This window comes from Bubalus kerabau, chromosome 8 (assembly GCF_029407905.1).
Source record: "Bubalus kerabau isolate K-KA32 ecotype Philippines breed swamp buffalo chromosome 8, PCC_UOA_SB_1v2, whole genome shotgun sequence".
Lineage (NCBI taxonomy): Eukaryota > Metazoa > Chordata > Mammalia > Artiodactyla > Bovidae > Bubalus > Bubalus kerabau.
Genome location: NC_073631.1, coordinates 80,878,763 through 80,893,638, shown reverse-complemented (window position 1 = coordinate 80,893,638; position 14,876 = coordinate 80,878,763). Strand labels below are relative to the sequence as shown.

Sequence of the window (14,876 nt, the reverse complement as noted above, 5' to 3'; positions counted from 1 at the left end):
ATCACAACAGACTGTGGAAAGTTCTTAAAGAGATGGGAATACCAGACCACCTGACCTGCCTCCTGAGAAATCTGTTTGTAGGTCAAGAAGCAACAGTTAGAACTGGACATGGAACAACAAACTGGTTTCAAATAGGAAAAGGAGTAAGTCAGGGTTGTATACTGTCACCCTGCTTATTTAACAGATATGCAGAGTACATCATACAAAATGCTGGGCTGGATGAAGCACAAGCTGGAATCAAGATTGCCGGGAGAAATATCAATAACCTCAGATATGCAGATGACACCACCCTTACGGCAGAAAGCGAACAAGAACTAAAGAGCCTCTTGATGAAAGTGAAAGAGGAAAGTGAAAAAGTTGACTTAAAACTCAACATTCAGAAAACTAAGATCATGGCATCCAGTTCAATCACTTCATGGCAAATACATGGGGAAACAATGGGAACAGTGGCAGACTTTATTTTGGGGGGCTCCAAAATCACTGCAGATGGTGACTGCAGCCTTGAAATTAAAAGATGCTTGCTCCTTGGAAGAAAAGCTATGACCAACCTAAACAATGTATTAAAAAAGCAGAGACATTACTTTGTCAGTAAAGGTCCATCTAGTCAAAACTATGGTTTTTCCAGTAGTCATGTATGGATGTGAAAGTTGGACCATAAAGAAAGCTGAGCACCAAAGAATTGATAACTTTTGAACTGTGGTGTTGGAGAAGACTCTTGAGAGTCCCTTGGACTGCAAGGAGATCCAACTGGTCCATCATAAATGAAATCAGTCTTGAATATTCATTGGAAGGACTGATGTTGAAGCTGAAACTCCAACACTTTGGCCACCTGATGTTAAGAACTAACTTATTGGAAAAGAGCCTGATGCTGGGAAGGATTGAAGGCAGGAGGAGAAGGGGACGACAGAGGATGAAATGGTTGGCTGGCATCAGCAATATGATGGACATGAGTTCAAGCAAGCTTCTGGAGTTGGTGATGGACAGGGAAGCCTGGCGTGCTGAAGTCCATGGTGTCGTAAAGAGTCAGACATGACTGAGCAACTGAACTGAACTGAAATATTGCCAATTTCCTTTCCAAGGGTCGAATCAATGTGCATGTCCATCAACACAGAGTGAGAGTTCTTGTCTCTTCCCACTGACCAGAGGCAGTGTATGAACAAACTTTAAAAAATCTCTGCCATTATAATCATGAAAAAAAAATGTTATGGTGTTGATTCCAAGTGCATTTCCTTAATTGTAGGTGAGTTTTGCTTGTTCTTTCTGAAGCTATGTTGGTAACTTCAGTCAAGTATGGTGAGGCCTGGGTAGCATTCTTTCCCTTTATGGTTGATTTTATTATTTGAATGTCAGAGAATAACCTTATTTTTAGGGAATTCCATTGCAGTCCAGTGATTAGGACTCAGAGATTCCATGGCCCTGGGCACAGGTTTGATCCCTGGTCAGAGAACTAATATCCCGCAATCCAAATGGCCAAAAAAGAAAGAAAAGAACCTTATTCTTAAGCACTGAGGAGGTATCTCATTGTGGCAATTATTCACTTCTGGAATAAACAGAGTTTACAGCATTTCTAAAACCTTGAGATAGGTGGATACACTTAGGTTGGCAAGTAGAGAGAGAGAGAAAGATTGCTGTGGGGGTGTTTGACAATGACATCATTCAAAGCAGATGGACTGGGGATTGGCCACCCCTCACACCTCACAGGTAATTGATGTCATGTGTTTTTTCATTGTAGCAATTCAGCTTTGTGTCCTTGCCCACTGATGTGCTGGAAATTGAAGTGAAGGACAAGTTTGCCAAGAGCCGCCCCATCATCAAGCGCTTTTTGGGAAAGCTGTCAATGCCTGTTCAAAGACTCCTGGAAAGACATGCCATAGGGTAAACCTTGACCAAGAGCTCTGAATCACTAGGCATCAGCCAGCAGGCCAGGCCCAAGAAAGGCAACAATACAGCCTCATAGAGACTCAAACTGAAATACTGGTGCTGTATTTCCTTGGCTTCTCCCATTACTACGTTGTTCAAGCTATAAGATTTTATTTAACAGACCCTTCTTTTTCCCCTAGTTTGTTTACCTCTGATTACTTATGCAGAACAGTAAAAATTTCTAAGATGCTAGTGAAAGAAGGCCTTGCTGCAGCATTTTTTTTCTGTACAGATAGAAATTAAAATTTGTTTTACCACGAAGGATATCATTTCATTCACATGCCTGTCTTGTGTGTAGGATTTAATCATTTGTGACATTTCCATAAAAAGATGAAATACTGGGTTACTAGACTAGAGTGCCTTAAAAAATGCTAGTATTTATAGAAAATGCTAGAAAAGATGTGTAAAATTTTAAAAGATGTAAAAAATTTTAAAATCCTTATGGATTAACCACAATTATGCTGCTCACACAGTTGTATATGACCTGCATTTTGTATCTTCTATATTCATGTCCATTCAATGTTCCTGGGACTTTCCTGGTGATCCAGTGGTTTAGATTCCACACTCCCAATGCAGGGGGCCCAGGTTTAATCCCTGATCAGGGAACTAATATCCCGCGTGCCATGCAATGTGGTCAAAAAATAAAGTAAATAAATAAATAATACTCAGAATTCTCATTAACCTCTGACCAGATAAAAATCCTTGCACATAATATGCATTTCTATAGGTAATAGCAACTATATTTGAAAAGCTGTATGTGGTTCTCTGGTCATGGATATGCCTCAGTGCAACACTTAGAATGATACAAGGACATGTAATCAGAGCCTTATAGCAGAGAGCTGACATTTACGAGGCTACAGTTATGTGTCAAACAAGATGTTTGCATTTTCCACTAAAACAAGAATATACATAAAGAATATAAAGCTCTCCATGGCACATAGGGACTAAATGATTCCAAACTGTTCATTTTTAAAATAGCAAACTGTATGCCTTTTAAAATAAAGGCTGCTCGGAAGGTGCCCTTGATTCCTTTGCCTGTAACATCCCAGCCCTCAGCCATCTGCCTTTTACTGTCTCTCTCCTCAAGTCCTCTACTCTCACCCGCCTCAGCTTCATATTGGAAATATCACCGCTGCCTGGAACTCTTTACGTAAAGAACTCTTTGCCAGTCTCATGCCCCCAACTGGTATAAGCTATTTAAAGGCAGGGGTATGCATTACATGCTATGTTTCACCTGCAGCACTTTTTTACATTGCAGGGGCTCACAAAATATTTGTTGATAAAGTGGTCTCACTATCTAATATTGTCTTTAGGCCTCCTCTGATTCCAACTAGGTTTGGGGTTCAGGATCTCTTTCTTATGGTCATAGTAGACCTACCTCATAATATTGACCAAAGCCCTTGTCAATATTTTAGCTCATTCTAATTTTCCTGCATGTAATGCTTTATTTAATGAACTTCCTAGAAACTCCAAATATGAAACCAGGGCTTACCAAAGAGAAATGCTAAATCAGTGGACCCCTGGGATATATGTTGTTTCACAGTGCTGGTGTTTTCTAGGAAAAAACATTGGAACACTATTAGCCAGTGATTTACCTTTTTATTTGAATGTCACAAATGAATAAATGGGATGAATACATAATTATCTAAGTAACAACTGGTTTTGGAATATGTCTTTGTTATTACTGGGTAGAATGGATTTGTTCATTTCTGAATATCCCAGAGTAGTCACTCTTCCTATTTAGGCCAAGGGAAGGTAACTTGTATTCTGCTGAATCTGCATTGTTGATGAAACTATAATAGCAAACTATCAGATTGATTTCTCTCTGGATAATTGTCTTCCTAGTAATTAAAAATTGCCTTGGGTGAGCAAAGGGAGTGGTGCCAGGGTCCAGGGTGGAGTTTCAGAGTCTCTCTGTGGGACCCTGGAGTTGGTGTAATTGGAAGTCACAGGCCAGTGGACCCAAGCCCACAAGTCTTGCTTTGCTCAGCTCTGCAGCAGGTCTCTTTCTGAAGCACTCCACAGGGTCTCTGGGAATCAGGGTTACATCCTTCCATAGATAGATAGATAGCAGTAATTAGCTAGCTAGCTAGATTATTACAAGACAAGCATCTGCTGCTGGCCCTGTCCATAATTAAGGGCTTATTCGGAAAATGTCAGCCTGCATAGGAAAAGCAAGCAAAGGATATCCATGTCTTTTTTTTTCTTCTTCTTCTTTTCTCTGAAACACAAGTTGGCAAACTCTCTGTAAGGGGCCAGATAGTAAATATTTCAGGCTGTGTAGGCCATATGGCTTCCGTCCCAACTACTCAGCTCGGCAACTGTAGCATGAAAGCGGCCCAGACAAGAAGTAAACTGACAAGCATGACTGTGTTCCAGTAAAACTTTTATTTGCGGAAACAAATTTGAATTTCGTATCATTGTTACATGTCACAAAATGTTACTCTTCTACTGCGCTTTTTCTAACCATTTAGAAATGTAGAAAGCCCATAGCATTATGAAAACAAGTGATGGGCCAGATTTGGCCCATGGACTGTAGTTTACTGATCCCTGCCTTAGATTATTCGATAAGGATTTTATTGAAGTTTTCATTGCTGTTGAGCAAGTGTACTTTCCCATCTTTTCCTTAAGACCATCTTGTATAGTCCTGAGCAGACATCACCTCCTAATATCAGGGCCTCCCTGGGCTTGGGCGCCTCACCTGCTGGCATAGTGTGTGGTCTTTAGGAGAACAGGTATTTACCAGATCTGTGATGGTGCTTATTTCCTTCTAGGGACAGGGTGGTCAGCTACACCCTTGGCCGTAGGCTTCCAACAGATCACGTGAGTGGACAGCTGCAATTCCGATTTGAGATCACTTCCTCCATCCACCCAGGTATTTCGGCATGTATTTCATGTGTTGTCCTAGCCTAGTGTCATAGATGGTTCCTTTCTCCAAAATATAATAACCATGATTCTCTCCAGACATGTCCTAGGTTTTGTGGTTCTCTACCTGTCTTCTCCATTTGAGGCCCAGAAGCCAGTGATCTGTTCTGCAAGCCAGGTTGCTACCCTCCTTTTTATTTTTATTTTTTGGTGGTGCCACATGACTCATGGGATCTCAGTTCCCTGACCAGGGATTGAACCCGGACCCCTACAGTGGAAGCACGGAGCCCTAACCACTGAACTGCCAGGGAAGTCCCTTTTGTCCCCTTGATTGGCAGGCTCCTCTTTGTTCCAGTGACCTGAAGGTAGAGGGTTAGACAGTGGAGTGGGGATTGACAAAGAGGTCAACATAGGTATGGAGCCATGTCTAACTTAACATTTTACTCCCAATACCCTGGTGGCTCAGAGAGTAAAGAATCTGCCTGCAATGTGAGAGACCTGGGTTCAATCCCTGGGTCGGGAAGATCCCTTGGAGAAGGGAATGGCTACCCACTCCAGTATTCTTGCCTGGAGAATTCGATGGATAGAGGAGCCTGGTGGGCTATACAGTCCATGGGGTCCCAAAGAGTCAGACATGACTGACAACTAACACAACCCACACCCACACAGGACTTAATCAATAAATGTTGAATCATTGCATACATGAATGAATGAATGAATGTGATACATGTCACACTGTCAAACTGTGATTACTCAGTGGATTTTTACAATCTCACAGGAAAAATGAATATTGTAAATTGGACAGAAAACTTTTGAATCATCCTGTGTTCAATTTTTCAAGCCAAAACGTATTTCCAAATAAGATTGACAAGATGCCTCATAATCCCACTCCGACTCTTCTCTGGCAGCCCCCTCACAGGTAGAGATCATGCCGAGAGTTGTGAGTTGCCACTTTATTGGCAACACATTTATGAGTTGCCAGTAAAGCTAATAAGGCTTTTGAGAAGCAGGGTCTGGAGTTTATCACTGCACCTTTGTCAAACAAAAGTTGCGCATTTCTGTGCCCAGTCTACAAAGCAGATTGTAAGGAAACACTTGACTGTTTCATCCTTTCACATCCAGCCATTCCTCATCCTGAAAATAAAATTGATTCTTCCTTTAGTGTAGCAGTGAGAATAGCTTTACAGTGCACCAGAGAGATTGCTTTTCTTCAATGAGTGGATAGCACAAGGGCTTGAATTGGGAATCCACATCTGGCAGGGATCCAGTAGAGCAACTGGGGGATGGCAGAGGTGAACCATGGTTGCTGCTCCGTGAATGGGTGCTTGGTATGCAGACCTGGTTTACTTTCCCACTTCATTATTCTCCAGATGTTGGGAGGCTTCCGCTCTGAGCCACTGAATGACTGTGGTTGCCCCCTTTCCTTCTCTCTGGTCACCTAAGAACCCCATTCTGCCACACTGGGGGACTCAGCCATAGGAAACACTCTGAACTAGTATAATTAGCCCTGCCTGAAGCCAACAAGGAACTGTAAACCCCACCTCTCATCCCTGAGGTCTTCCGAATAACAGACATTATTAAGCACCTACTTTGTGCCCAGAATAGGGGTAGCACTAGGATTTGGGCATTTTGACCAAAAACTGAAGTCCCTTGAAACAGAATTGTCAAATACATTGTGATTGCATAAGGAGAACCATTTCTTACAGAATGGGTTTTAGCAGAGCTTTGGTCCATGGGAAACACTCATCAACCCCTCCATGCAATATCCTAAGGCAGAAATCCCTAAGATGCTCACACATCCTCGGGAGTAGACTAACACTGCAGTGACATTTTCTTCTTGTCCACAGATGATGAGGAGATTTCCCTGAGTACCGAGCCTGAGTCGGCGGAAATTCAGGACAGCCCCATGACTAACCTGGTGGCAAGCAGCTGTGGGGAGCCCCCGGATGCACCAGAGCCCTCAGGGACCCCAAAGCCTGAGCAGCCGAGCCAGGGCAGCACTGTGGGCCCTCCAGAGATCGAGGGCCTGGAGCTTACCAGTCTGGTTGAGGCAGCGGCAGGTACCACCGAGGCAGGAGATGATGATGGCACAGTCTCTGTGGGGCCTGAGGGGGCTGGGGAGCTGCTGGCCCCTGAGCCAGAGGACACAGAGCCCGCCCTAAGTGCAGAAGAACTGGCCGAGCGGCTGGACCTGGGAGGGGAGGCGGCCCTCCCGGGGCTGCTGGAGGACGGTCAAGCCCCGAGCAGCCCTGGGGAGCCGGTGGCTGAGGAAGGGGCCACAGAGAGTCGGGCTGGGGGACAGGAGGAGGAGAAGGAGCAGGTGGAGGAGGAAGAGGGGGACGTGTCTGCCCTGGGGCAGGGGGAGGACAGGCTGCACCTGCGGGCCTCGGTGAAGAGGAAAACCAGGCCGTGCTCCCTGCCTGTGTCCGAGCTGGAGACGGTGATCGCGTCCGCCTGCGGTGAGCCGGAGACGCCGCGGACCCACTACATCCGCATCCACACGCTGCTTCACAGCCTGCCCTCGGCGCAGGGCGGCAGCGCGGACGACGACGACGACGGTGCCGAGGAGGAGGCCACCCTCAAGGATGCCTCGGAGAAGGATGCGCTCAGTGAGATGGACACGGTCGCCGCGGAGCCTCCTCCCCTGGAAGAGGATGGAGAGGCCCCCGAGGGGGCCACTCCAGGCACAGCTCCCCTCGGCCACTCGGGCTTGGCCAACGGCTCAGCCCCGGATGGCGACGCGCTCCCCAGCACGGGGAGCGAGAGCGACTCCAGCCCGCGGCAGGGTGGAGACCACAGCTGCTGCGACGCATCCTGCTGCAGCCCCTCCTGCTACAGCTCCTCGTGCTACAGCAGCTCCTGCTACAGCGCCTCCTGCTACAGCCCCTCCTGCTACAACGGCAGTAGGTTTGCCAGCCACACCCGCTTCTCCTCGGTGGACAGTGCCAAGATCTCCGAGAGCACGGTCTTCTCCTCGCAGGACGACGAGGAGGAGGAGAACAGCGCCTTCGAGTCAGTGCCCGACTCAGTGCAGAGCCCAGAGCTGGACCAGGAGTCGGCCAACGGTGCAGGGCCATGGCAAGACGAGCTGGCCGCCCCCGATGGGAGCATGGCCAGAACCATGGAAGGTCTGGAGTCCCCCGTGGCAGGGCCGAGCAGTCGGAGAGAAGGTTAGACCTCACACCCCATCAGAGTGAGAATAGGACCACCACGAGGGGGACGCAGGTCTCACCAACATGGTTTAAAACCAAGAGGGAGAGGATCAGTCCCAAATAAGGGTGCTGCGGTGGCCACGTGTGCCTGTCTTGTACTTATATGTGTGCATGTGTATATGTGTATGTCAGTATTCCAGACTGTGGGTAGCTGACACCCCACCACCGCTCAGATACACCTCAGGAATGACAACTAGTTGGATGTGAGCGTGTACTTGTATGTGTGCCTCTCTGTTTTAACTAATCACTGATTATAGGGTACATATTACCCTCCAGTCTTGACAGCAGCAAGAGCATCAAAGCTAGTATCAAATGATATGAGCAACATTAAGTGGGTAATATGTCAATATCTGCTGACTCCCCACAACTTACGAAGATTAGCAATAAATGTTAATATAAGTGGAAGAACATTGATCTTACCTGTTTTAGAATTTAACCTGTGTACATATGAATATGTATAGCCTACATATATGTGTCATAATTTCTGTCTACTTGATTCTGTTATTGTTGTTGGTTTTGTTTTGTGTTGTTTTGTGGGATTGGGGAGCTATTTTGGCTAATGCAAAGGAAGGATACCATGAATGTGTAAATCACTTTGTCTCGAGTAAGATTCTAATCCAACAGGTGCCCTTTTTAGTCTAAAAATGTATTCTGTGTCCTAAACAAAGACCTCTCTTCTTAGTCATGCCTGTGGAAGCACATATAAAGTTAACTTGCATTTCCTAATCCAGAATTGGGAACCACCTGCCAGTCAAGTGACAGTGACATTGAGGGAAATAACTTAAAAGTCACATGGTAATATGAAATATTTCAGCTGTTTTAAAAGCGAAAAATATAGATTCTGCTATTTTGCTGTTCTAATTTGTTTAAATTAGCCTCCAAACAACATGCAGTGGTATTGTCTCTAGATTGTAAGCTCATCAAGGGCCAGAATTCATATCTTCTTTATGTCTGCTAAGCAAATGCCTGGCACCTGCAAATTTTTATAGGAACATACGTGAGTGTAAAAGAAATAATCTTAAGTACTTAAAAGTACCCAGTTCTACATTTTGGAGAAAGAAGGGGTGAGGGAAAGTGGCACATAGGATAAGGAGAAGCCCAAGGAAACTGGTAACAAAGAAACACAGGAAGAAAACCAGAGTGCCATACAGTAAACCATAGTGACATACCACACAATATGGAAGAGCGCCCGTGAGTATGAGAATGGGGTGGACAACCCTTTCTTTAATAGGGAGGTGTTGAGTCTCCTCTGTGTTCTAGGTCAGATGCTATGTGTGGAAGGCACTCAATAATTACAATAGAATTAAAAATAAGTATATCATAAGGCAATTTGGGGATATACCCATATGAGGGCACAACTGGGAGCTACCAGAGATGTTTCAGACCAAAGTTGGGAAAACTTTTTTCATAAAGGTCCAGATACTACACATTTTAAGCTTTGTAGGTCAAGACGCAAAACCAAAGCAACTCTTCTCATCAAAGGGGTGTTTTTTAAGAAAGAAAAAAAACATTTTTACCTTTAGAAGTATAATAACCATCTTTACCCCAGAGCCACAGAGCTGAATTTATAGTCTGTCAGTCTGTTGTAGCCAATGGGTATATTTGGACCCATGTCTCTCCAATGATAGGAGACAGTCCACACATGGGTAATTGAAACTTGACTCAGTATACATTGATATTTAAAAAAAGATATTACCCATGCCTTTGAAGGTCTAACAGTCCAGCAGTGGGGAACCCATCCCCTTTACCAAAGGATGAAAAAGCTTTTCAGGGCCAGAGTGGAAGTCTATGTTTCTAAAGAAATTTCCAGATTCCTGAAATTTTTTGCAGATTGTAAACTCCAAAAAAGTTAAGAACATATGCTTCACTATAGTGATTACTAGGAGCAAAACAAGGATTCCTGGGAAGGACTGTTGATCTCCTGAAGGCTGTACCTATGCTGGCACATGACTGCTACAGCCAGTTCTTCTCTCGCTTGGTAGGGAGTCCCCGGGGTTAATGAAGTCAAAGTGGTGCATCTGTCCCCACTCACCACCACTCAGCACCTACTCAGAAGAAACACGTATGCCTGATTACACGCACATGTGCCCTCTTCTCCCCTCACTGTGACTTTGCAGATTGCAAATTCTTTCCTGAGGTTATCTGAGGAAGGTGTACTATACCCACAGCCACGCAGGTGCATCTGCAGCAGTTTGTGGAGATGTCTTCTTCATCTACTTTGTGTTTCTTTTCCCTCCACATGTGCCTCTTTTTTCAGCTTCAACATAAAATGGTTTTTAAAAACCTTCAGATCAAATGAAAAAAAAAAAAAAGTAACATAATGCAATTATGGGCAGCTTCCCAGGTGGCTCAGGGGTAAAGAATCTGCCTGCCAAGCAGGAGAGGTGGGTTCGATCCCTGGGTTGGAAACATCCCCTGGAGAAGGAAATGGCAATCCACTCCAGTATTCTTGCTTGGAAAATCCCACGGACAGAGGAGCCCAGCAGGCTACAGTCGATGGTGTCACAAAGAGTCGGACACGACTGAGGGACTAAACAACAACAATAATAATGTGATCATGAGCTCAACCCTGGCATCAGGCTCCCCTGGGTTTATCTTCAGTCTCCCCACTTCCCAGCCATGACACCTTAGCCAAGTTACCTAACTGCTCCAAACCTCATGTGTAAACTGGGTGCAAAGTGGAACATACCCTAAAGGGGTTGGAAGGATTAACTGAGATGATTCCTACGAAGTGCTCAGCCTCTGAGTGAGGGTTCTTCCAGGTAGATGAGCAGCAAGACTCCCTTTTAAATTGGAATACATTTCCTTCTCAGAAGTTCTAGCAGGTCTGACCCTTGCTTTGTATTTGAGGTGAGGGGGATGGTGCGGAGCTGCGGCCTCGTGCAGAACAGAAGTGGCTTGCTTCCTCTTGCTTCCATTCCGTTGGCTGAGATGCATCAGTCACATCATTGCATTTGCTTGGGGTTCACGGGAAGGTGGGGTCAGCTCCATTAACCCGGCAAGCAACACTATTATGTTTCCACTAGCTTGGAGGAGTAATTAACCTGATTGGTTGAATTAATTACAACAAGGTAAGTCTGTCTTTTTTTTTTTTAACAAACTAAATTTAAAACACAGCAGCTGGTGACATAACAACTGTACCATTGTTTTTCTCTTTTTTTTTTTTTTTCAGTTTCTGACATTAAGCACATATAAATACGAACATAAGTGTTATATCCACTAAACACAGAGCCCAGCTTTGGAACAGGAGTCAGTTTGCAAGGAGCTATATGCTGGCATGAGGGAAGGGCACCGTCCTTGACTTTCCTTAGTCTCTGAGGACCCCAGGGGTGTGAGTCACACACCAGAGATTGCACAAGAAATGATGTTATATATTTAACATTTAAAAGGACCCTTTGTTCCTGAATACATTCCTGTTTTTGTTTTCCAGTTAGCTCAAGGAGTTAAATGGCTAAATTCATGTAATTTCCTTCCTAATTAACTTCTGCTTATGTTTTTAAGTCAGTTCTATAGATCTAGAACAGAAAGAAATAATCATCCTTTCCATGTATGGACACTCTGAGAAATATTTTTGAAATTTGAGCTCCCACAAAGATCTTAAACACTGGTTTTCACAGTTTGTCTCTTTCGGACCACAGAATAATGGAACACTTGATATTTGCATCAGCCGTGGAAGGACAAAAGAAGGAGAAGCCAGAGCTTTGTCCTTTGGCCAATAGGGACTATTGTGAGAAATCCAGGATGGGGTACAATGGGGGTTACCAGTCTGAGGGCTGGCTCATGGCCTCAACTTTTCTAGCTCCTCACTGATCAAGAGCAATTGACTCTGATTATGTGACCCAAACGGCTGGTACTGGAGGCCCCTCTACATGCAGTGTTACCAAGACCTGAAGACATCATGAAATAGGAACTCCATTGTAAAACACTATTCGGTTCATCATAGGTCTGCCTGACAGTAATATTAGCTGTGTCTATCATAATTGGGCCATGCATTCTGTGGATATGTTTATTTCTAAAATTTCTCCATGTCTGTCTGCTTCCCTCTATCCCACTTCCATGTTTCAAGTTCTCCTGTCTCAGTGTTCCTGCCTCTTACCTACTTCCTTCGTCTCTTGTCTTTTCTCTTTCCAGAACACCCTGGTTTGTCTGCTTCTTCCTCAGAATAACTTAAAACAATCACAAAATCCCATAGGTCCTTGGCTCCCCACCCCAGGCCCTAGGTTTCATGCAATAAGAATTTATCTTCTTGGCCCGTCAGTTCCTTAACCCCATCTTGAAATGGCAGCAGCTAAGAGTCTCATTCCAAACACAAAATCTGAAAGACAACCTCTTGGCAGCCCTCAGATGAAATCTATCGGAAAAAGGAGCTATCATTTTGCACAGTCCCAAAAATGTATGGGACCTTATAAATGCTGTTCTTCCCTCCAACAGGCCTGTTTCTTTTCCTGGGCTAATCTCAGGCTCTGCTCATTTTCTTCTAGGTCCCTTTCTGATGCCACCTTCCCCTCAAGAAAATTCAGGTCCCCAATCCTACCTGTTTGTCTGGTATGGTACAAATCAGAACCATGAAATGTTTGACTATTTGAGTTAAAAAAAAAAAAAAAGTTCCCTCTCTTCACTCATTCATGAATGGTTCTGAATGTCACAAACTGACAAAGAACCAAAAAATCAATTGCCCACTCTTTGGGGTTTTTTCTTGCAGTGATTTTGTTTTACAGACATGCTTTTTTGATGACGTTGCCACAGCAATGAATGAATCTGAATATCTTGACTATCTTGTCCGTAGGTGAATGTCCTATACTCCATAATTCCCAGCCAGTAAGCCAGCTTCCTTCCTTGAGGCCTGAACATCATCACTACCCAACAATCGATGAGCCTCTTCCACCAAGTAAGCTTTAGTTTTGAAAACCTGTGTCTTAATTCTTCCTATCAAATCTAAGCAGGTCAGTATGAACTTTGTATATAAACATCCAAACTCTTCCCCCACTCTGTACCTTACAGTGTGATCAAAAACCATTACGGCGCCTACCATAAAAATTGTTTGGTTGGTTTTTTTGTCAGATGGTTTCAGGACGTGATCTCAAATAGATAACCCAGTATTTTCAGTAGCCCTCAACTTCTGAAATGGAGAGCATTTCTTCACAAGACTTGACTAGTCCTTGCAAACTGTTCATGACCCTTATTTCACAAATTTTACTATTTTATATTCAAAAGTTTTCAGTTCAAGATGGGGTAATCCTGTTATTCTCCATGGGACCATTTATGGTTCAAGCATCTCCACATAATAAAACATTTCAACTTGCATTTTCCTTACTCTAAATTGTACCCATATGTGACAGACGCAAATTTTTTCTACAGTTCTTAGAGGTTTCCAGGCAAAACATCATCTTTAGGGGTAGAATTCAAGCACATTCTCCTGGTAACTGTAATGAGTAATTAATAATTATCTAGCTGATTATTTTAACTTGGGAAAATCACTTAATCTCTCAGAGACTCAGTTTTCTTATTTGTAAAATTTTAATGTTTTCGTCTGCTAAGTGCTAGATTTGGACTAGTCTCTAGATGTTGTCCCAATGTAATTTGCCCTTATAATATTCCATTATTATGTTTGTAAGAAGGAACTGACACCCCAGCTATTATATATTCACTTAGCATCACATATGTTCATGAATTCTAGAACATCCCTGTTTTGGTTTCAACTCATTTTTCAAACAAAGATAACCTTTAAAATTTGATAAATTTTACAACTGCAGAATCTTTCTAGGATGCAAAGAATCAGTGTTTCTTTACATTTTTTTGCCTGTGCTTACATTAACCCATTAGAGTTTTGAAAGAAGAAAGACTTATTCTTTAATTCATCTTTTGTTGACAATATGATATATTTAACATCTACACCAGTCTTCTCCTATTCAGTTGTAATTTATCAATGATAAAACAATGTTTTTAATATGTGGACCAATTTAAAGGAACACTATATTTGTTGGAAGAGACCAAGATAGGCATTATGTCCTTTACCTTTTGATGCCTGATTTCTTTGTTTATACACTGATTTATGGATATTCCATAAATGTCACTAGAGATACTTCTGACTTAGAAAAATACCTATAACATTTTCTCTCCAAGAAAGGAACATTTCCTCCACATCAAAAAACCTATCAGTGAGTGTGCACATGAATTGACCTTCAATCCATGCAAGAGTAATAACTAGTTATACATACAGATATTATAAATGAGTATAATATATTCTGTTTTAAAGAATTGCTTTATATATGCTGCTTTTGATAGTGAAAATAAATTTCTTCCAGACAAGTTTCAATTTTCTGTCCATGTAACACTGGAAAATATTAGAAAAGTTGGTAGTGAAGCTAACAGCTAAATTTTCTTAAATAATTTCACGTGGTACGTGAATGAATTCATCCCTGATAGTTATTCATTGGATAAATATTTATTGAACACTTATCCTGTGTGAGGCATTATTTTAGGTAAGGCAAACAGGTGAAGATCCCTGCCCTCAAGGAGCTTACAGTCTAGACTGGCAGAGACAGATAATAAAGAATAAAAAGAATAAATGAAGAAATAATGCAGCACATTAGAAGGTATTAAGTGCTGTGAAAAAGCAAAAGCAGAACAGGGGAAGGAAAATCTGGAGTGTATACTGATGGCCGATTTGCCATTTTAAATAGGGTGATCGGGTACACTTTATTGACAAGGCAACATTTGAAGCTAGACTTAAAGATGGTAAGAGAGTTATCCACCCAAGTATTGGGAAGGAAGAACTTTCTGAGCTAATAGAACAGCCTGCCTGGTGGGCTTGAGAAACAGCAAGAAGGTCAGTGTGTCTGGAGCAGATTTAGGAAGTGAGGAAGCAGCAGGTAAAGA

The 14,876-nt window shown here is 43.1% G+C and overlaps 1 protein-coding gene across 1 annotated transcript in view; it reads left to right on the top strand.

Annotated features, from left to right (window-relative positions):
• Nucleotides 1-14,876, top strand: part of HECW1 (HECT, C2 and WW domain containing E3 ubiquitin protein ligase 1) — a 483,654-nt gene that overhangs the window by 349,983 nt on the left and 118,795 nt on the right. Inside the window, exons 8-11 of the mRNA XM_055590733.1 lie at nt 1,733-1,875; nt 4,695-4,795; nt 6,633-7,955; nt 12,784-12,885. Of these exons, the coding sequence (XP_055446708.1) occupies nt 1,733-1,875; nt 4,695-4,795; nt 6,633-7,955; nt 12,784-12,885 (1,669 nt within the window). The remainder of the gene's footprint in view (nt 1-1,732; nt 1,876-4,694; nt 4,796-6,632; nt 7,956-12,783; nt 12,886-14,876) is intronic.